This window comes from Mus caroli, unplaced genomic scaffold, assembly GCF_978045245.1.
Source record: "Mus caroli unplaced genomic scaffold, Mus_caroli_1 scaffold_17, whole genome shotgun sequence".
NCBI classification, from domain to species: domain Eukaryota; kingdom Metazoa; phylum Chordata; class Mammalia; order Rodentia; family Muridae; genus Mus; species Mus caroli.
In genome coordinates this window covers 10424505-10447728 of record NW_028227272.1, presented here as the reverse complement: position 1 = coordinate 10447728, position 23224 = coordinate 10424505, and the positions used below count along the sequence as shown (strand labels likewise).

The window sequence follows — 23224 nt, the reverse complement described above, 5'->3', positions numbered from 1 at the left end:
CTAACCAGGAGTTCCTTCCATAAAGGCCCTTCCAAGCCTTTGGAGAGAGCAAGCTCTATCAGAGGTCCAATTACGTATGAAAGAGCTCTCCAGCGCCTCCCCTATACTCTTGGCAGGGTGAACCACGTGTCACCTCCATCATGGTGGGCTCCCAGCCAAGTCAGTAGAGGTTGAGCCATTTTACCTTTACAGTGGTAGCTCCAGGTCACTCAGCTGACTTTGCCTTGGACATAGAGCAAAGACAACAAGACCTCTCTCAAGCAACTTGTCTTAAAATAGGGAGGAACTTTCCATTCTTTAGCATGCTTATCTATGGAGGCTTTTAAAGGCACACCAAAACTCCATCTTTTCAGGACACACCTAACTACATCTGACAAACACAGCACATGTAAACATTATATTCTTATTAGGGTCTCTATGTACAACAATCAAATATCCTGTAACAGTAACAACAGAAAAGTTGCGACTATCATCAGGAAAATTCATAAACTGTCACACATGACCAGTGAAGGATTCCATCAAAGAGATGGAATGAACTAGAGCCCTAGGGAAAAGCAGCTATTTGCAGAAGACTGTCCATGGTTCTTGCCTCTTGCCTGTGAAACAATGTATCTAGTGGACGCCTCCCACAGACTATGGACAGGGACCTCTCAGTTTATGCAGCACTCAGGCAGGACACCTCCCATAGATTATGGACAGGGAGCTCTGGGTTTATGCAGCACTCACAGACAGGACACCTCCCATAGATTATGGACAGGGACCTCTCGGTTTATGCAGCACTCAGGCAGGACACCTCCCACAGATTATAGACAGGGACCTGAGAGGCTTGTGAAGCACTCACTGTGGGAACATGGTGCCTTTGGAGATTAGCTGTGCTTGTAGTTTCAATGTCTGCAATGTTTTCTTAAGTTACACAGTGAGCAGGAAGGTGATTGCTAGTTGTTTTCTACCACCCCCTCTTCCCCATCAAGACAAACAAACACCCCCCCAGCCCCCCCCCCCCCCACACACACACACAAGCGAGTTACCTTGTACTCCCAGAGATTCTGCGGTGGCTTCACACCCAGGGCTCTCACACGCTCCAGCTCCGTGAGGATGACTCTTCTGTGGCTACTGTTTTCTATGGTATAAGGTGCCCTGGAAAACTCTTCTTCTGTCAAAGTTAAAAGCAACCTGAAGGGATGAGGGGTGGAAATGACTTTTGAGATTACCCACAGGATGCAGACACTGAGTTCCTACACACTGAGTTTTGCCTTTCTGCACAGGTATACAGGCTTGCTTAGTAAGGCTGCACATTAAATGCTGTGCTGATGAATACCAAGAGAAGTTTGCTTACTGCCCACTTCCAGTTGGAAATATTTTCACAAACCACTGTCATTATTTAACTCTGCACAGAGTGGCTTCATGTCTATTTTGTGGATCAAAACCTGGTTTCAGAAAAAAAGTGACTTGCTTTAGGCACATCAGAATGTTTGTTCTTAAGCCTCCAAACCATTACAGATTCCTACTGTCATATTGCTTTATTTCTAACAGGGTTATGTAGGAGAAAACTAGAAGGAAATCCAACTGAACACTATTATTACATTAAACATTGTAGGGCTGGAAAGACGGCTCTGTGGTTAAAAGCCACTGACTGCTCTTCTAGAGGTCCTGAGTTCAATTCCCAGCAACCACGTGGTGGCTCACAACCATTTGTAATGGGATCTGATGTTCTCTTCTGGTGTGTCTGAATAAAGTAAAGGTATACTCATATACATTAAATAAATAAATAAAAACTTAAAATAAACATGGTGGCTTTAGCTGGGTTCAATACTGCACATCTGCAATCCTACTGACTTGGAAGGCTGAGGCAGAAGATTCAAACCAAGGCCAGCCTGGGCAACATATCAAGCTTTCCATTTCAAAAAATACCCCAAAACTGTGATTGTACTGAGATACTGATTCAATTTAATAAGAATTATAAATCCCTAATTTATTTTAGGGGCTGAAGATGGCTCAGCAATTAAGAGGCCACTCTTCCAGCAGACCTGGGTTCAGTTCCCAAACTGATATGGTGGCTACATTGGTCTGTAATTCTAGGTCCAGGAAATCTGAAGGCTTTCTTCTCAGCTCCACATGTGCCAGCATAATCATGTTGCAGGGACAAAAAATGGAGGCAAAACACACACACACACACACACACACACACATAAAAATAGATAAAAATTTAAAAAATAGCTATCTATAAAAGAAAGAAAACAGAAAACAAAACGGAATGAAAACAGAAAACAAACAAACACCCAACAATCTGTTTCTACAACAACTCACTGTTAAAAACATCCATGTATGGTGGGAGACACAGTTCAGTGGTAGAGAATTTAAAAAGCTAAGTTCATTTCTATAATTATAGCAGCAATGGGAGAATTGAACACTCAAAATCAGACTGAAATACATTGTTAAATCTGTCTCAAACAAACCAATGAAACAAAACAAAATAAAAAACCCCCAAAGCTCTTTTGCCTCTTGCTCCCTCTTGTTCCCCCGCTCCCCATTCCCTTCCCACCTCTCTCCACGTGTTCATGGCCAGCCTCTACTTCTCTACTTTCTCTTTCTCTACCTGTCTCTCTGCCTCTACTACCCTCTTAACTTCCCTCCCCATGCCCTGAATAAATTCTATTCTATACTAAAAAAAAAAAAAAACAAAACCAAAAAAACCTAAAACCCAACACCATATTTATATACCTATATAAACTGAACAGAAAAACACTAGGGCTGGGGAGGATTTCAGTGGTAGAGAAAGCAGCTAGCATGTTCAAAGCTCTATGTAATCCCCAGCATGCCAAGGAAACACCTTTATATTTGGAAAGACATGTAATAAGTTTTTTTTTTTTTTTTTTTTTTTTTGAGACAGGGTGTGATGTATAACCCAGGTTTACCTTGAACTCTGCCTCTCCTACCTCCATCTTCCAAGTGCTGGGTTAACTGTGTACCACCATGTTCAGTTATGTCTATTATGACATTAACAGCAATAATTTGTGAATAGTAGCAACATAAAGACATTGTCCCACATCATTCTTACTATTATTATTTTTTTTTTCCCGAGACAGGGTTTCACTGTGTTGTCCTGGATCTCAGTGTAGACCAGGCTGGCCTTGAACTCAGATCTGCCTGCCTCTGCCTTCCGAATGCTGGTATTAAAGGCGTACACTGCTGCTGCCCAGCTGGTCTTTAAATTAATAAATGTTACTTACTTTTTTTTTTAAAAGATTTTATTTATTTTACGTATATGAGCATACTATGTAGCTAGAAGAGGTCACTGGAGTCCATTACAGATGGTTGTAAGCCACCATCTGGCTGCTAGGAATTGAACACAGGACCTCTGGAAGAGCAGTCAGTGCTCTTAACTGTGGAACCATCTCTCCAGCCTTAAATGTTACTTTCTTTCTTTCTTTTTTTTTTTTGTTTTTTTTTTTTTTTGTTTTTTTGTTTTTTTGTTTTTTTGAGACAGGATTTCTCTGTAGCCCTGGCTGTCCTGGAACTCACTTTTGTAGACCACGGTGGCCTCAAACTCAGAAATCCACCTGCCTCTGCCTCCCAAATCCTGGGATTAAAGGCGTGCGCCACCACGCCCGACCAAAGGTTACTTTCATAATGAGAAGTTAAGATAGAAATTAAACTATTACTCGACAACATCTTTGAAAAGTAAACACAGACAGATCCTGGGATGTGGCCATTCCTCATAGAGAGTTCTCAGAATACATATTTACACAAAACCCTGTGCAGGAATGATTTTAGCAGCACTATTCAAAATAGCTACAAATAAAATCAACTCAGATACCTGCCAAGTGAGGAACTGACAATCTGATCTACCTATACAAGGAGTTTTTCAGAGATAAAATAAAGCATAGATGATGCTACAACATGTGTGAGCCTTGAAATCAGACTGAGGGAAAGAGCTGCACACAAGGGTTCCATGTTCTATGATTACATAATATGCAAGAACTACAGGCAAAGCCATTTTTTAATAAAGATAATAAAATCTGCTGAGGGAGAAGAAGTGAGGGTGGACCAGGAAGAAAATGAGTTTTTTTCTGGGAGTCAGGAAATGACTGGAAATGGTTTTACATATTTGTGAAGACCTTACAAGCTCATGCTTATTCACTTCTATAAGAAAGGATTTGTGGCAGGTAGAACGTATCTCAAATCCATCTAGAAATATGTCTGGTATGGACAGGATTTCTTTATGTCACCCTGTGGCCTGGAACTTGCCAGGCTGGCCTTACACTCACAAGAGATCTGCCTGCCTCTAAGATTTAGGGCCTGCACCACCACACCTACCCTGGTGTGCCAGGTTTTTTTTCTCACCTTCCATTTACTCTTTCAGATAAGAACCTGTCTCTGTACAGGGAGGCCCAAGGTCCTAGCTGTTCTAACCAGAGGACAACTTCTTCCGTCGTCCACTTATCTACAGCCTTGTGCACCAGGAGGCCATGTTCAGATTCTCTGCTGCGCCAATGATACACAAGCAGGATGACCTGGAAGGAGAGAGGAGGTCAGAAGTGAAAGGTCAGTTTTTGAGGATGTGAGGATGGGGCAGGGCAAGGAAGGGGCTGAGTCTGAGAAATGACACCAAGTCTCTTCAAGAAAGAAGGCAACCTGAGTCCTAGAGAAGTGAGGACACAATGTCTCTAGGCTCATTTGTGCTCATGGCTGTGCAAAGGTCTGGAAAGGGTACATGGCAGACAATCTAGGAGCAATTGTGTCCCTGACCTCACCAAGTCATTTGCCTTTTCTACAGGGAAATATTAAGAACTTCAGAGGACTTGACTTAAGCAGTCTTTCCATTGGCAGTGACCTGTGTGCTATTAAGAATTGCATAAAAGGGATGGAGAAATGGCTCAGCAGTTAAGAGCGCTGACTGCTCTTCCAGAGGTCCTGAGTTCAATTCCCAGCAACCACATAATGGCTCACAACCATCTGTAATGGGATCCGATACCCTCTTCTGGTGTATCTGAAGACAGTGACAGTGTACTCACATGCATGAAATAAATAAATAAATCTTTAAAAAATATGAAGGACCTCCAAAGAAAGAAAAAAAGAAAGAAAGAAAGAAAGAAAGAAAGAAGAGAAAGAGAGAAAGAAAGAAAGAATCCCATAACAGTGCAGACATGGTTTCTCAAGTCTTGTTCTGCCCTTTTCCTGAGCTCTAAAATGGGGGTCATCATGACACCACTGAACAGGTCAGGAAGAGGGCTGAATAAGAACAGAGCTAACCCCTACCCAGCCAACAACTATTATATGGTCTCAGTTATCAACATGCAACACAAATCTAATGGCTACAATGACTTAGACATGGTTACACCATCAACTGTTTAAGTTATATCAGACGCACTGGGGGTTGACGCACGGTACAGATTAAACAGCCAAACTTACTGCCACAGCAGTTAAAGCTGTGAGTACACCGGAGAAGAATCCCCCTCCTCTCTGATGATTTACTCGCCCTGTGCTGGGAGCTACGGGACTCTGATCATTCCCATATTTCTGAAAGGCTGCAAGACTTTGGACTACATCATTATTCTGCTGAATGTCTTCAACTCGCATTCTAATGGCATCAGGAAATAACTTTTCAATGGCATCCCTGTGGAGAAGAGAGAAATCACAGAACAGGTGTTTGACAAGATATAGCATTCAGGGACTACACCCATCAATACAGACATTTCATAATCCAGAGAAGCCCAGAAGAGCAACAAAGAGTTCTGCTTTATGATAAAAACAAAAAATTCACAACAATCTATGTGCTCCCATTAAGGAAACAGCCAAATGAGATATTTAGGTACCAGTCTTTTTCCCAGAAAGTACTGGGTACTAAATCTAAGGCCTCATAAATGGCAGCGAAATATTTACCACCCAACCTTTGATATTGTCAGGTATGGTGCACATGTCCTTAATCGTAGCACTCCAAGGGCAGAACTCTGTGAGTTCCAGGCTAGCCTGATATACATAGACAGGTACAGGTAGCCTGGGTGACACAATGAGACTGACTTAATTACTTACAATGATTATGTTCACATATGTGTCCATTGTGTGAGTGTGGTCATGCACATGTGGGGGTTAGATGACAACTTTCAGGAACCTGATCTCCCCTCCTATCATCAAACTCTGGTCATCATGCTTGAGTGGCAAGTACTATGATCTGCTGAGCCTAGAATATTGAAATCTCCTAGTAGAATACCACTTATTTTTATAAAACAATGTTGGGTTAAAGGGTTCATGGACTTTTTGGGTATTCTAGTGATCTGAGTGAGGTTGCCTAACTAAGGCATATTGCTAAGGAAATAAGAAGAAAAAGAATGAGAGCCTCCAAGGCACTGGGCATGGTAGCATATGAATTCAATCCTATCAAAGGCAGACAGAACTCTAAAGTATATAGTGAGACACTGTCTCAAAGTACAATCAAGGGCTGGAGAGATGGCTCAGTGGTTGAGAGCACTGACTGCTCTTCCAGAGGTCCTGAGTTCAATTCCCAGCAACCACATGGTGGCTCATGACCATCTGTAATGAGATCTGATGCCTTCTTCTGGTGTGTCTGAAGACAGCTACAGTGTGCTCATATAAAATTAAAAAAAAAAAAAAGAAGAATCAAAGGAACAAATCAACCCCTACACACACACACACACACACACACACACACACACACACACATATCACCAACAACAAACAAAAACTAGGAGGAGCTGAAGAGATTCTGTAAGAGTGTTGCTGCTCTTGCAGAGGACCTGAGTTTGATCCCTAGAACTCATATAATGGCTCACAACCAGAGCTCCAGTTCCAGGGCACCCAATACTTTCTTCTAACTTCCTCAGGTAGCAGGCACAAGTAAGATACACATACACACATGCAGATAAAAATCATACATACAAATAAAAAGAAACCAAAACCAAATCAAACAAAAACTGGAAAGGCCCTACTGCATGGAAGCAGGAAGAACCAACCATGTGAAAGGGTTTGTGGCTGGTTGTGAAAGAAACTCTACCAGGTGATGCCAGCCACAGGTTTTACTTACATATTAAGAAAATTAGCTTGGAGCTGAGACAAAAGGATGGACCATCTAGAGACTGCCATATCCAGGGATCCATCCCATAATTAGCTTCCAAACGATGACACCATTGCATACATTAGCAAGCGTTTGCTGAAAGGACCCTGATATAGCTGTCTCTTGTGAGACTATGCCGGGGCCTAGCAAACACAGAAGTGGATGGTCACAGTCAGGTATTGGATGGATCACAGGGCCCCCAATGGAGGAGCTAGAGAAAGTATCCAAGGAGCTAAAGAGATCTGCAACCCTGTAGGAGCAACAACATTATGAACTAACCAGTACCCCGGAGCTCTTGACTCTAGCTGCATATGTATCAAAAGATGGCCTAGTCGGCCATCACTGGAAAGAGAGGCCCATTGGACACGCAAACTTTATATGCCCCAGTACAGGGGAACCCCAGGGCCAAAAAGTGGGAATGGGTGGGTAGGGGACTGGGGCGGAGGGTATGGGGGACTTTTGGGATAGCATTGGAAATGTAATTGAGGAAAATATGTAATAAGAAAATATATAAAAAAAAAAGTACAAAAAATGTAAATGAAGAAAATACCTAATTAAAAAAAAAAAGAAGAAAATTAGCACCAGTTACTTCTAATTGCATAGTTTTATTATTTTACTCATAAGTATAAATCAGAAAGAAGTGTTCTAGGGTAGGGGATTATAAGCAATGGTCATAACCAGAAATGTATTTCTGTTTCTTCCCATTGGAACATAACAATCAGCTAGGCATGTCGGCCTGTGCCTATAATTCAGGAGGCTAAGGCAAGAGGCAGTGTGAGTTTGAAGCCAACCTGAGTTGACTGAGGCTTAGTCTTAAAATACTAAAACACAAGGTGGGTTCAGGGGACAATAGGGAAGGTAGTGGGAATGGAACTCAGGAGGCAGGCAGATCAGTGAATTCAAGGTCAGCCTAATCTACACAGCAGGTCCATGGCAGCCAGACATCATGTAGTGAGACCTTGCCTAAAAAATAAATAAAACGGAAGGACAGATGACAACCACTTGTAAGAAAGGAATCTGGATTTTGGTTCCAAGCTCCTAGAGTAATCTGCCTCAAGTCTGCTTCTTTATAAACAGCAGTTCCCACAGAGAAACCACACTGTACATCATGCTGTCAATAGGACCCAGTGTTACCTGAGGAGAATGTTGACTTTAGGAAAACCTTCCCATTTTTCTCTGCATTCTGGACACTCTGTCTTCTTTGAAGACATCCACCATAAAGCTAGGCAGTGCCGGCAGAAGCTGTGGCCACAGTTCAAGGTGGTGGGGTTAACCAGGGTGTCGTAACAGCAGTGGCAGGAGAACTCACTCACGGAAATCTGAGGGCCACTGCTTCTGACAGGATGCTCTTCCTCCTGCTCTCTCATGTTCAGGTCATTTTTCTGAGGCTCCTCCATCTCTCAGCAAATAATTCTGGGATCCATACACATAGAGACTTTCAGACTCAGGACGCTGCTGTAATGCATCATAAAGTCTGTGGGTGAACAGGATGGATGAACGGTCGCTGTGTAAGATTACTGTCATTCTACTCAAGTTCGTTCTCTCTCTCTCTCTCTCTCTCTCTCTCTGTCCTTTTCTTTTTTAAGGGGTAGGTGTGTGTGGAGGTCATATACAGTCCAGGCTGGCCTCAAACTCTAGATCCTCCTGCTTTAAGCTCCTAGAAGCCAAGAGCAGGTGTGTGCCACCACACCTTGTTTCTGTGCAACTGTGAATTGAACCCAGGGCTTCATACACACTAGACAGAACTCTACCAACTAAGCTGTCTCTCAAAACGATAAAATAAAAAACAGCACCCCACACTCACAAAAGGTAGGGGGCAAAGGGCACATATTTCTGGTAGTAGGGTACGTTTCTAAGACTCGCCATTGCTACCCACAGCGGCCACAAAGACAAGAGCTTAGGGGAGCTAAGACACCTTGTTAACAGACTGTGTACACTGTGGTTCTAGCACCAAGAAGACTGAGGCAAGCAAACCACCTCCAGCATGAGACCCGCTATGAGGGCTAAAGTTATGTTTTAAGTTTAAATTACTTAGGAGAGCTATGCAACAAAATGCCTTTGACCTATAAACCCTACTTGCCCCACGATGGATAACTTCCTAGAATACGGAGGAAGTGAGATATAACAAGCCACGTGTATTCACTCCTGGAAACAAGGTTGGTTGCCCCAACTGCACATGATGTGCTTGATCGATCACACATACTCAGGAGGCAGAGGCAGGAAGTACATCAGGATGTATGCTTGCCTCGACTGGGCAAATGCACAATGTATGTAGCCTGGTAGAATTTGCCTTTATAAACACTGGGACTAATTTGTAATTCACAGCCATTCTCTGGGAATCCCAGGTATGGACATGGCTAGTATCCACCATCCTGGCCAGTATTTAATAAAAACTTGCTTCAATTTTGGCTAAAAATTTGTGGCAGGAGTTTTATTCTTGCCCAACAGGATTAACACAGCCCAGGCAACACCGTAAGTACCAGGCTAGACAGGGCTACATAGCAAAATTTTTACTCCAAAAAAACAGAACATGCAAATAAAACAAACAAACAAACAAACAAAATGAACACAGGCCCCAGTGTGCAGATCAGCCTCCTCAGTATGACAAGCTCAGAACTAGTGTCTATTCCCGTGACATTTGCAGAATCTATAAGTTAATACATGTGCAGTGTCTAGTACAAAGCCTAGTATATGGCAAGTATATCGAAAGTATTTTTGTTTTTGTTTTGCACTGCTTTGTCCACACTAGGCAGGTATTCTAGCACTGAGCTCCATCCTCAGCCCAAGACACCATTACTCACTGAGTAGCTCTTACAAGCTGATGTTGAGCCAGGTCCTAATCAGCCATCACATCTGAACTCAAGAGCCAGGGGAAGGATACAGGCCATCTAAATAAGAACTAGGCCTGCCTCAGGCACTGTTTTGTATTTTTTGTCAAAACCAGCAAATGTCAGGGCTGAGATCTGATATGGTGTCTCCTATGCCAGGTTAATGAGAATGGCAGTTGACTGATGAGAACTTATAAATTTTCAGATGCAATGAAGTCAGCGAAGCTGAGTTCTACATGACAAATCTCTCTGCGGATAGGGGATGGGCTGGACTAAGGATAACTATAGATAAGTCACAAAGATGTCTCATTTACTGCTCTGTTGCTGTGTTAGAACACCATGACCAAGACAACTTACAGAAGGAAGGGGTTTTGGCTTATGCTTCCAGAGGAGAAAGAGTCCATCAAGGCAGGAAAGCATGTCTGTGGCCTCCCTTCCCCCAGCCTGGAACCTGCTTGCTCAAGGGTGGAGCTTCCTGCTCATTCGTCCTGCCATGCCTACTGCTGGACCCTGCCTTTGCTGCCTGGAGGCACACACGTGTTCGTCCTGCTACTGGACCCTGAGTTACTTGGCGGGATATTGGGTTCCCTCCCCCTTCCTTTATAACTGAGTGTCTGGAAATAGTAAAATTGAGCTTTGATCAGAATGTTGTCTTAGCTCCGTTCTTTCTTCCGCCCCGTCTAGATTCCTCTCTTTTCAGCTCGAACTGCCATTCTCAGTTGAACCCTTTGTGTTGTGGACTGCGGGCAGGCCGCAACACATGTCAACACAGTAGGCATGGCTGGATGAGGATGCTGACAGCTCACACACAAAACAGCTAAGTATAAATGATGCAATCTTTAAATTCTTGAAGTCTACCCCCAAGGTGATACACTTTCTCTAGCAAAGCCACACCACTTAAACATACCTGTTCAGGGTTTTACTGCTGTGAACAAACATCATGACCAAGGCAACACATTTTTTTAAAGATTTATTATTAACATAATATACATACTTATGTATATTGTTATACATAAGTACACTGTAGCTGACTTCACACGTACAGAAGAGGGCATCAGATCTCATTATGGGTGGTTGTGAGCCACCATGTGGTTGCTGGGATTTGAACTCAGGTCCTTCGGAAGAGCAGTCAGAGCTCCTACCTGCTGAGCCATTCTCCAGCCCCAAGGCAACACTTATAAGGACAATATTTAACTGGGGCTGGCTTTCAGGTTCAGAGGTTTAGTGCATTATCATCAAGGTGGGAATATAGCAGCATCCAGGCAGGCATGGCGCAGGAGGAGCTGAGAGTTCTACATCTTCATCTGAAGGCTGCTAGATGAATACTGGCTTCCAGGAAGCTAGGATAAGGGTCTAAAAGCCCACACCCACCCCAACAGGGTCATACCTTCTAATAGTGTCACTCCCTGGGTTTAGCATATACAAACCATCACACTACCCAAACAGCTCTTTCTACTAACGAGGACCAATTCAATTGCCCAAGACCCTAGGAGACATTTACTATTCAAACCTAACGCCTGGTTCTAAGAAGAATATATATAGACTAGGGATTAGTGCTGTGGAACCGTGAAAAACATGTATAATGCTAAGAATATAAATTCAAATCAAGGGGAAGAGGAGACAGTGCTTTCCATGTAAGCATGGATGCCTGAGTTTGGAGCCTCAGCACCCATGGAAATTCAGGCAAGGGTGGTGTGGGCTTGCCAAGCCCACTACCAAGGAACCAAAGACAGGGAGATCTGTGTGGTTCACTGGCCAGTCTAGCTAAACTGACTTCTAAATATGTCTTTGTGTCAAAAAATAAAGTGGACACCTTTAATTCCAGTACATGTGAAACACAGGCATTTGGGTATCTGAGTTCTTGGCCAGCCACAGCTATTCAGTTATACAGTAAGAAGAGGGATTCAGATCCCATTACAGATGGTTGAGTCACCAAGTGGTTGCTGGGAATTGAACTCAGGACCTCTGGAAGGGCAGTTAGTGTTCTTAACCACTGAGCCATCTCTCCAGCCTCTCGCTTCTCCATTTTAATGCTGTTAGTTCCCAGGAGTTCTCAGGTCTTGCCCTTAATGGGATGCCTTGAGAGTTGAAACTGTACAAAGTTGTTTTTAGGCTAACTAGCTTTGGAATGGTCAGCTTTTGAAGTTCTGATAAGTTTTTCCGTATTGGTTTGCTATCAGGTTGAGAAAATGATAGCTTAGGTCTTTCACACATTTTTCTAGATACAATTTCCATTTTGCTTTAGGATGGGATGCTACAGAAACCTGCTTATGTGTGGAACACTCAGGATAATGTGAGGGACAGAGATCACAAAAGGGTTTAAAAGAGTAGCCTCTGATAACTTGGGCCCTTCCAAAATTTATATATATATATATACACACACATATACATACATACACACACACACACACACACACACACACATATATATAATTTTTTGTGTGTGACAGGTCTCATATTGTAACCCAAACTAGGACTGAATTTACCAATTCTGGTGCTGCTATTAGAGGTATGCAGCACCATTTCTATCTCAATATGACCCCCACCCTTCAAGCCATAGTTAACTGGTAAAGTATAGTTATCTGAAAATCTTTGAAAGAAAAAGGATGCTAGGATGCACATAATGTCCCCAGTGATGCTTTGCTATCAAAGAACCTGAGATAAATGAACATGTCCATTCCTGTTGTAAGTTGTCTGGTCTGGTCCTCACCGACACACTTATCTGGAGGGCTACTGACCACCTGTAGCATTGTCATCAGTTAGCCTTGCCAGTTGCTCATATAGCAAAGTCATTACCACCTAGTCAATTAGCAATACTGTGAGAGCTAAAGTTATGTTTTAATTACTAAGAGATACACAGAACAAAAATGTTTCTAAGCCAGGCAGATGTAGTGCAGACCCTTTAGTCCCAGCACTTGGGAGGCAGAGGCAGACGGATTTCTGGGGTCTAGGCCAGACTGGTCTACAGAGTGAGTTCTAGGACAGCCAGAACTACAGAGAAACCCTGTCTCGGAAAACCAAACAACAAAACAAACAAAAAATGTTTCTAACCTTTGTAAACTCACTTGCCCAAGGACAGATACCTCTTGAAATGCTGGAGGGTATGGTTTATGTAGTTTGCTCTATGTTATATAGGAGGAAAAGAGAGCAAGCTCTTTGATTATTTTGAGACAGAATCTCACTCTGTAGCCCAGGCTAACCATTTAGTGGTGGGTTACAGGCCTTACCACCTTGACCAACTTAATGCAATAAATTTTATTGAGTTTATCAAGTAAGAAACCATTTAATCTAGGTTTAAGAATGTCTTTGCCAGGCCTTACAGTTCATGTCTTAAATTGAGCACCAAGAAGGCAGAGGCAGGTGAATCTGAAGCTTGCCTGGTCAATGTAAGAGTTCTAGGCCAATAAATCAAATTGAAAGTAAAAAAAAGTTCTAGGCCAGAACTGCATTGGCAGAATTACATAGTAAGACCCTATCTCACATCCTCCACCCCCAAATACCTCCATAATAGTACAACAGCAACAACAACAGAACAAACATGGGTTAAAGAAAGTACTCAGAGAGCCGGGCGTGGTGGCGCACGCCTTTAATCCCAGCACTTGGGAGGCAGAGGCAGGCGGATTTCTGAGTTCGAGGCCAGCCTGGTCTACAAAGTGAGTGCCAGGACAGCCAGGGCTACACAGAGAAACCCTGTCTCGAAAAAAACCAAAAAAAAAAAAAAAAAAAAAAAAACCCAAAAAAAAAAGAAAGTACTCAGTTGTTAAGTGCTTGCTGTACAAGCCTGAAGACCTAAGTTGGACCTCATATTTTAAAAGATAAACAAATAAATAAGGTGGGATGAAGAGATGGTTTAATGGTTAAGAGTTATCAGGTGCTCTTCCAAAGGACTCAGGTTCAATACCCAGCACCCATTCGACAGCTCACAACAGTCTGTAACTCCAGTTTTGGGGGGGATCTGATACTCTCACATGGACATACCACCAATGTACATTAAAACAAAAATAAACAAATAAGGCATGTGTAGCTTATTACAATTACAAAGCTGACAGGTGGAAACAAGTAGGTTCCATAGCCTAAAGAAAGCGTCCCAGGCCTAGTGACGATGGATGGAACCTGAATAATAGTGCCCTAGCCTCTGGCTTCCATGTGCACACATAGACATTCAAAGAAAACCAACTCAAACTCAGTTACCAGGATCGAGATTATACCTAAAATTTCAGGAATGTTTTTAAGGTCTATTTCAAATTCAGCCTAAAACTTTTTTTTTTCAATCATCTCTTTGCAAAGATATTCAGTGTGAGCAAAACAACCCCACTTTGGGTCTGAAGAGATGACTCAGTGGTTAGAGCAATGGGTGCTTTTCCAGAGAACTATCCCAGCACCTACATGGCAGGACACAACCATCTGTAACTCCAGTTCAGGGGATCTGGTGTCATCCTCTGGCTTCTTACAGGCACCACATACACGTGGTACACAGATACCCATGCAGACAAAACACACATACATATAAATAAAAATCTTTTTTTAGATGTATTTATTATTTTATGTATATGAGTACACTGTAGCTGTACAGATGGTTGTGAGCCTTCATGTGGTTGCTGGGATTGAATTTTTAGGACCTACGCTTGCTCCAGTTAACCCTGCTCTCTCTGGCCCCAAAATTTATTTATTATTATAAATAACTACACTGTTGCTGTCTTCAGACACACCAGAAGAGGGCATCAGATCTCATTACGGATGGTTGTGAGCCACCATGTGGTTACTGGGACTTGAACTCAGGATCTTTGGAAGAATAGTCAGTGCTCTTAACCGCTTAGCCATCTCTCCAGCCCTAAAATAAACATCTTAATACACATTAAATAGAAATTGAAAGAATTTCATCATAAAGATACTATCCTAACAAAGTACTTAATAAGTATGAATCACTCCTTTATCACCTAGTATACACCAAGGTGCTGCAATGGTACAGATGAGAAAAACAAGCTAGGATTTGACAACACTATCTGGGACATGAACTCTAACTGTTAGCTCTTAGACTGTTCCACAGAGAACATTCACAATCAAATCCGGAGGCCAGGCCTAGTCTGGGATAACACTATAAATGCTGGTAGAATACAAAAAGTATCCATCTCCCATGACTACCATATAAACATTAATGTGCCCAGACTAACTGAGGCAAAGGTCAGGAATGGCAGTAAGAACCAACTGTCAGTGAACAGAATAGAATGTTATGGAATTCCTGTAGCCAGTAAACCTAACTCTTCCATTAATAAGACAGACAGCATTTCCAGTCTCTCTAATCTAAAACTCTGTATTTTTCCAATTCCAAAAAGACTCTGGAGAAGGCCAGAGGTGACTAGGATAAAGGTAACATGCTCCATTAGACCCTGACTTGTTGTCTGAACAGATTGCCTTAAGCTGTGTTGGGCAAGATGAGTGCAGGCTGAGAAGGGCATCAGGCTAAGCCTGTCATCTGCTATCCCTCTGGCAGACATTCTAGGATCTATTCTGCATTACATGCAGTAGTTGTTCAACAACTCAGAAAGCTATTAAGAAAAACAAATCCCTCCCCCAAACCACAAAACCCCAAACCAAAAAGCTTATAGGGGTTACCAAGTAACACATGCTCTAATAATAGTTGGTTTAAAATATTCATTTTGATGCTGGGATTATAGCTCAGTGGTGGATCAGATGCCTAGAATAACAAAATTCTGAGCGTAATCCCCAGTACCTCACAGATACATCAACTTCAACTCATATTACAAACTTATGTGTCCTTTGAAGAGTCAGCTCATCCCCGTGTTTTATTCTCTTAAGATACCAAAGTACCAGTTTATTAAGAAAACAAACTTTAATGTAGGATGATTTTAATAAAAGCAACAAAGCCTAAGAAAACAAGCCAAAAGTCAATAAAAATCACAACTCAAGTCCTAACAATTTTACATGCTACCATTTACTATGAAGTTCAATCTAACTGTAAAGTACACTGAGCCATACATTCATCTCCTTGGAAGACTACAGAACATGAGTTAGTAAGCCTCCGCAGCAGGCTAAGACACACACTGGTGAGTGTATGAATCATGAGGTTCCATAAGTAGAAACATTTCTGAAGATGATTTTAAGCTGACCATTTCAGATGTTTCCTAGATGTATCCTAGATGCTTAACTGAAGTTGTTTCATCACAAAAATTCCCTATTTGAAGTATTTATACAATTCTGGAATGACAATCAAGATACACTTTCTGCTAGAGCACCAGTCCTTAGGAAGCAGCAGCATCATAATCTGCAATGAACTGCCTGAGCTCCTCCACACAGCGCTCACTCAGTTCACGTAAATTCTGCCGAAGCGCAGACTGAATGGGCCTTTCTAAGGAAGCGTCTTTTTCAACCAGCATTTTCACCACCATTCCGAAGGTCTCACAGTCTTGGTAGTAGGCTTGTTCAATTTCCTTGGTCTTTGACACTATTGCTTTACAGCGATTGGTTACTTGGTTATCAATGAGTTCTGTGTGATCTTTTTTGTTTGACTCAGGTTCTTGTGACTGATCCATAAGTTCTGAGAAGCCAACTTCAAACTCAGAAATTTTAGGTAAGTCACTTTCATCTGCCATCATTGGCTTTTCTACAGCTTGCCTGCTTGCAGCTTTAGGACGTCCCTTTTCATCAAGCCTTTTGAGTTTGTTTAAACTTTCTGACGAAGGAACTGCTGAAGAACTTTTTGGGTGTGTGTCTCTTGGTGTTTTCAAAGACTGGCCAGCCCTCTTTTTACCTCCTTCTGGCTTTTCTTCACTGTGCCGTTTGTAGGAGGAATGAGCATGCTTGGACTTCCTAAGCTCTGACCCATGGGAAGAATGCAGTTTGCTTTGTTTTGGAGAATGGCTTCCACTGGATCCAGATCTGCTATGTGGGGAGTTCTTCTGATCTACACATGATTTTCTGGAAAAACAAGAAGCCCCTTTATGGGGAGACTGTTGTTCTGAATAATGGGAAGAAGAGGAACATTTTCTTCTAAAGTCATCTTTCTCATCCCTGCACTCATGCTGTCGGCTTGCAGAAAGATCACCTCTTGTTTTCCTCAGGGTAGATTCATCACTGGAGACATTCTGAGGAACTTCATCATATGATCTGTTAGGCCACATCTTGTCTCTTCTGTACACTGATCCTGGACGGTGACCAAGGATGACCGGGATATGAAGCATGGAAGGTTGGGCTCGCCACAAGTTCACCAAGACAATCCTAGCAGTTCTTTGATGGCCACTGAGATAACTAGCCTCAAAATTCACTTGCACACTAGATAGGCTGGACTCTAGGAGACGTGAACTCCAGTGTAAATTGATGGTTCCAAGTTCCAGGATGCTGGTACGCAGGCTGCCACAGAAGCAGTTAGAGGTCTCGTTGGCATGTGCTGGTGAGTAAAAGTTAAGTATAAACTGTCTTGTATTATTTTCTGTAGGAACAATTGATGGGCACCTTACAAACCCTGAAAGGTTAGTGCACACCTCTTACAGATTTATAAAACTTTAAAAAGGGGTCAAGAGGATCCATACCTGTGCATACCAATTCTTAAGACAAGTCATTCTGTAACCTAACCCTCCCAGGTTGGCCTTGTCCCTCAACAGAACTAAGATCTCCATCAGAAAGAGGCTGTTCCCTTCCCTACCCACAATCCTCCAGAGCAATACTGTCCTCCTAGGTTGGCCTTGTCCCCTTCCCTACCCACAATCCTCCAGAGCATACTGAGCTGGTTATATCAGTGAGATTCAGCTGGGAGTAGTGGTGTGTACCTTTTAATTCCAGAATTCAGGAGATGGAAACAGGAGGATCTCTGTGAGTTCAAGGCCAGCCTGGTCTACACAGCAAGTTTCAGGACAGCCAAAGCTACATAGTGATACTCTGTCTCAAAAAAACAAAAACAATCCAATAAACAAATGAGCAAAATTACTGACTTTCTAACCAATCTTGAATCATAGACGTGACCTAGCTCTGTATTGTTTTTGCCTATTAAGGTACTAGAACAATGGTTTTCCACCCTCCTAATGCTGCAATCCTTTAATACAATTCCTCATGTGTGGTGACCCCAAACCATAAAATTATTTTCACTGCTACTTTATAATTGTAATGTTGGTGTTTATGAATTGTTAATATAAATATCTGTGTTTTCTGATGGTCTTAGGCAACCCCTAAAAAGCATCACTCAACCCCCAAATTTGTTGAAACTCAGAGACCGAGGACCACTGCACTAGAAGGAAGTAAATCTATCGTAGAATCAAGACTTTCCTTTATGCAAACCCATTCACCTTCCCTCTCAACCCTGCCAAAAGCAGAACTGATAACATGATTCAAATGTGGTAGGAGATTCCAGGTTCTGTAGGCTCTTTTCCCCAATACAGCAGCCCTCTTAAGTTCTATCTACTCTTAGAAAAGCAAAATGCAGTTGCTGACTTTATTTTGCACATCCTATTTCAGCCACATTTGTCTCTCCAAATCTGGACTCCATGAATTCGAATCAAGTTACAGAATCCTATTATATCACACAATAGCTACAAAGTGGGGCTCTAAATATTTGCAGATGAAAATTGAAGCAAACAAATATCTGACTCTTTATTAATGTGACTCTTAATATCTTCAATAGAATCCCGTGGGAAACTTCAAGAACTTGAACTAGAATGTCTGAGAACAAGGCAGAAGAGTACACAGTCCTCCTTTGGTGTCTCCTCCAGGACTTTCCAGGGTGACAGGATTCATGGGTGTGCAAGTCCTTTCTGGGCAAGGACAGTGTTTGCAAGTGGCCTATGCACTGTTTCCTATACCCCTCCACCCCACCCTGTCTTCTCTCCAATCCCTCTGGTTTCTGTGTAGCCTTGCTGTCCTGGAACTCACAGAGGTCCATGCACCTCTGCCTCCCAAGTATGAGGATTAAAGACTTGTGCCACCACCACCAGGCTCCTTTAGTCATCTCTTAACATGCTTGTTATATAAGCAACCACAGTAAGCCTGACTACAAAGTACAAGTGATCAAAATACCAGGCAAACAATGCCCAGAGAGCTGGAGAGGCTAAGGATCTGTGAAATGGTGGGAAGCTATCAGGGTGTGTACACCTACACATAGCCTCATTCCTCTTGATTCAGTGTAGTACTTAGCATACGTCAAAAATCAAATGTTGCTTTTTGGAACTTCCTGGATTTTTCTGGCAGGACTGGAGGTAGAACTCAGGGTCACTGTGCACAACAGATAAACACCATACTACTGAGCTACATTCTCTAGCCCACAATTGAACTGAATTTTTCCCCTCATTCACCACTGAACTTGCAGATATGCAATTTATAGATATGGACCTGACTATGTACCTAAAACAAGTTCTTCACAAGAGCCTAGAAGTTTACTCCTATATGTAATCTGCATGTAAATGCCTAACTATGACAGACTAGGTATGGCTAAAGTGAAACTTAAATAATGCTCATTTCCTATTCTCTTTTTGTGAATCTCTTTTTTTCAATGTTTGAATCATCTCCCTAGAGCAAAATTCCCATTAAACTGCCCAAAAACCTTCCCCACTAAACTGGACCCGATAGTACAGGCCTGTAATCCCAGCAGCTCAGTGGTGAAGGACTAAGAGTTCAAGGTCATCATTGGCCAGCCAGCGAGTGATGCATGAAACCATCTCAACAAAACAACACTCCCTACTACGGAAAAAGAAAAGAAGACAAAATAAAACCTAGAACTGTGGTTTTATTCAGTGAAGAATATGCATGACAAAGTAGTAAACTAACTTTCCTAGTGCTGGGAACTGAAGCCAGGATTTTGTTCACTCTAAACACACTCTACTACAGAGGTAGTACCTTCAGCCCCAATCCATAGAACTAAGACTTGGAACTTGCAATCTTCCTGCCTTGGTCTACCAAGTAACTAAAGGTCTGCACCACCACAGGCTTTGGCTTGTTAAATGCTGAGACACCATCATGTCTGGCTGTCAAGTGAACATTTTCACTTATAGCACAAACTTGAGGCAGAATGATCACATTAAATTTTAGCTCAACAAACCATTAGCTGCTTGATCTAGGGTAGGTCATTTCCTTTCTTTGTATCCCCTATACTGTGGGGATAATAACCATATATCACAACTCACAGGAGTTCCTTCTATTACTAAGATTAGACTCTGTTCATAGACCACCTATAAATTTCTGCTCCTTGAGGTTTTTTTTTTTTTTTTTTTTCTTTTCTTCAAATGCTCCTCCTGAAATGACTAAGGTAATGCCATCTGGTTTTGAATGTATTTTGTCTTTCCCCTTTCTGCAACCCAATGTCTGCCTTGGATGCCCATTTGAGGTTACATCTAAAATTATGCCCTGCCAGGAATGAAAGTTTACTCTGATCCTCATCTAACTTTGACGTAAATTAAGGTCTTTGAGGTTTTTGTCTTTAAAAACTCTATCCCTGGGCAGAGGCAGCAAGGGATATTTTCAGAGGCATACGGCCACTTATGGTCTTGTCATCAATTAAAAGGACTTAAATTTTTTAACTGGCATAATCAGCATGGTTGTCAATATCTATCTTAAATGGATCATTACACTCCCATCTGTTAAGATTTCTGAGTCAAAAGTATCCACTAACAAGATCCAAACTGTTTTTGATGATTAATCCACTCCAAACCCAAGTTAACTGTGTAAAGTTTATCTGTGTGTTACCTAATCTGGACTACTTGGTAGAGTGTTGGCTGACTGGTTCTATCATCAGCAGTGTATAAACTGGGCATGGTGGCACACACCGCTCAGGGAAATCTCTCTTTTTCGTAAGTCCAGATTTGTAGACCCAGTTCAAGAGTTTCATTTTCTACCTTCTCCATTTCCTGTTACTCAAGTCAGAAAGCCAGGGAAATCAGAAGTCCAAGAATTATTCTTGGCCAGCCTAGATTACATAAACCCTTTCTCAACAAATAAAACAAGCCAGGCATGGTGGCATTTAATCCCCACAGGCAGGTGGATTTCTGTGTATTCTCGGCCAGCCTAGTGTGAATTATTGGACAGCCAGGACTCCATAGAGAAACCCTGTCTCAAAATGCACCCCCCCCCCCAATAAACAAACAAAAAAACAAAACCAAAACCAAAGTTAAGTCTTCAGAGCGAGGCTAACCTGGGCTCCCAATCTGGTCACCCTTTGTTCTCCTCACGTTTCATTACTTTCCATTTATCAGGCCACACTAATATCATCGCTAAAGGATTGTTGGATTAGATGTCAAACGTTGACCAGGTAAAAAGTTTGCTGACTGATAATAATAGCATTACTAACTGTCACATTTTACTGAATGCTGGCTACAGTGTGGTTAGCATTTATAACGCCAGAGAGAAAGAGGGGAAAGGGTGTGTGTGTGTGTGTGAACAGGCCTGGACAGAGTACGACTTTCCTATCAGGTTTATGGACGATATTCCCAGGCACATACCGTGCACTTTGGTCGGGATACATCCAGGCTATTTATAAAAGAACACTGACAAAAGTAAAAAAAAAAAAAAAAAAAACTTCATCGGCACGTGCAGTCCGTACCTAAAGGTGAAAGGAAAACTCCTTCGCATTGGCCTCTCCTGGTGTGACGTTGGGGCCACTCCAAGGGCGGGCCAATGGGCTTCCGTGGGGAGGACCCAATGGCTCCCACTTTCTCTTCTCAACTAAAGTTAGGGGTTCGCCCCTTGCCCAGTTAAAGGTCCCCAGTAAGACACACCGTCTCTCTCCTAACACACACACACACGCTCTCATCAGCACACGATTTTTGAGTCGTGAGTATGGGAATGAGAAGAGTTAAGCTCTAGGTCAGCCCCGGTGTCACTTTGGAGTCTGATGTTCCGTTATCCTCATTTCCCATTATGAAACCCTCTGCCTTGGGACAGGAAGGTGCCTCGGATCTAGCCGACGTGGCGGGCGCCCATAGCCCGCAAGTAAGTGGAAACAAGACCCATCTCTGTCACCACCCCAGGGGCGAGTGGCTCTGACTCAGACCCCGACGCGGGCGAGGACTAGAGACCTGCAGTGGCGTGGGTCTTCCTTCGCCTCGTAAGAGAAGGGGAACTGCCAAACTACGGTCCGCAGCCCGGCCCGGACGCGTCCAGGCCGGGGTGAGGAGGCCCCAGAGCCTGGACCCACCCCGCCAGCGCAGCTCCGGGAGCGGGTTCAGTTCCGTCTCCCGCGCCGCACTCTCAAGCCAAGCGCCCTGCCGGACCATTACCACCCCACACCGTGTCGAAGCTCACCTCGCCACTAGTCCTGGGACCCACTCGGTCACCGCCACCTGCTAGGACCCCGCGGAAGTAGAGGACAAGGCTTCGCTTCCGGAAATAACCTGGGCCTACGGGCCGACCATGGTCAGCTCCCGCAACCATAGAGGAGAGACCTCTTTACGCTCTCAACCCCGTGCGACCTCCGGCTGCCTAGAGCGGCTGCTCTAGGGCCCGGCGGGCGCATGCGCACCAACGCGACCCGCCCCTTCCTCCTTTTCGTCCGAGCCAAGCACAGAAGTCACTGCCCGGGGCCTGGAGGTTCCAGCTGGATTGCGTTCCCGTGTTTAGCTAGCTTTATTCAGCCATCAAAGTCTCCCACAGTGCCCGTATGCACCGTAATAGATCTTAACTTCACATTTATGAAGAAAATCACAGAAGCAGTCCTTAAAGTTTTATTTATAGGGTCGGGATTTGGGATAAAATGGGGTTATCACATTTACTCCGCAGTTACCCACCTTGATCTAGATCTGTTGAGAACTCAATGGTGCTATGCTTTCAATCTATGACATTGTGAGACCATGCTTGGCAGGAGAATCTTTGTGAGTTCGAAGCCAGTCTAGTCTACGGAGTGAATTCCAAGACAGCCAAAGCTACATAGTGAAACTTACAAAGCCAAAGAAAGAAAAAGTTCCTGTTTCTCCGTTCTGATATAATAAACTCTTTGCAACCCCATTCACATGTACGTGCCCTCAATTCTTCCCTTTCATTGTATCTTTATAAAAACGTGTTAATAGACAACTTGGGTTTTTCTGCTTGTTTGTTTGTTTCGAGACAGGGTTTCTCTGTATAGCCCTGGCTGTCCTGGAACTCACTTTGTAGACCAGGCTGGTCTCGAACTCAGAAATCCACTTGCCTCTGCCTCCTGAGTGCTGGGATTAAAGGCATGCGCCACCACGCCCAGCAATAAACACGTTATCTCTCCTATAAGCCAGCAGGGGCTGCTCTCTCAAAACCCGATTTAGGAGGAGACAGTCAGTTGGCCTAGGTGTACCCCCCAAATACAGCTTGCTTTAATTGGACAATCATGGATTTGATCTTTCAAAATTTTAACATCTCT

The 23224-nt window shown here is 43.0% G+C and overlaps 1 protein-coding gene and 1 pseudogene across 5 annotated transcripts in view; both read right to left on the bottom strand.

Annotated features, from left to right (window-relative positions):
• The window catches only part of Bfar (bifunctional apoptosis regulator), a 30709-nt gene extending 8381 nt beyond the window's left edge, over window positions 1-22328 (bottom strand). Inside the window, exons 1-5 of one of the 3 annotated variants that reach the window (XM_021184962.3) lie at window positions 22141-22328; window positions 8207-8546; window positions 5413-5617; window positions 4345-4514; window positions 1029-1173 (exon numbers count right to left, since the gene is read on the bottom strand). In XM_021184962.3, the coding sequence (XP_021040621.1) occupies window positions 1029-1173; window positions 4345-4514; window positions 5413-5617; window positions 8207-8469 (783 nt within the window). In that variant the 5' untranslated portion in view covers window positions 8470-8546; window positions 22141-22328. Of the gene's footprint in view, window positions 1-1028; window positions 1174-4344; window positions 4515-5412; window positions 5618-7042; window positions 7200-8206; window positions 8547-22140 lie in introns of those variants that run through there. The other 2 variants (XM_021184963.3, XM_029470513.2) reach the window with 2 other exon arrangements.
• On the bottom strand, window positions 13666-22227 carry LOC110311573 (periphilin-1 pseudogene; annotated as a pseudogene). 2 transcript variants are annotated; one of them, XR_002379973.3, is made up of 2 exons: window positions 22141-22227; window positions 13666-17305 (listed from the first exon to the last, which is right to left on the bottom strand). The product of XR_002379973.3 is annotated as a periphilin-1 pseudogene, transcript variant X1 (transcript). The 2 variants fall into 2 exon arrangements; XR_002379974.3 differs by lacking the exon at window positions 22141-22227 and adding an exon at window positions 17685-22115.
• Window positions 22329-23224: the final 896 nt, after the last annotated feature.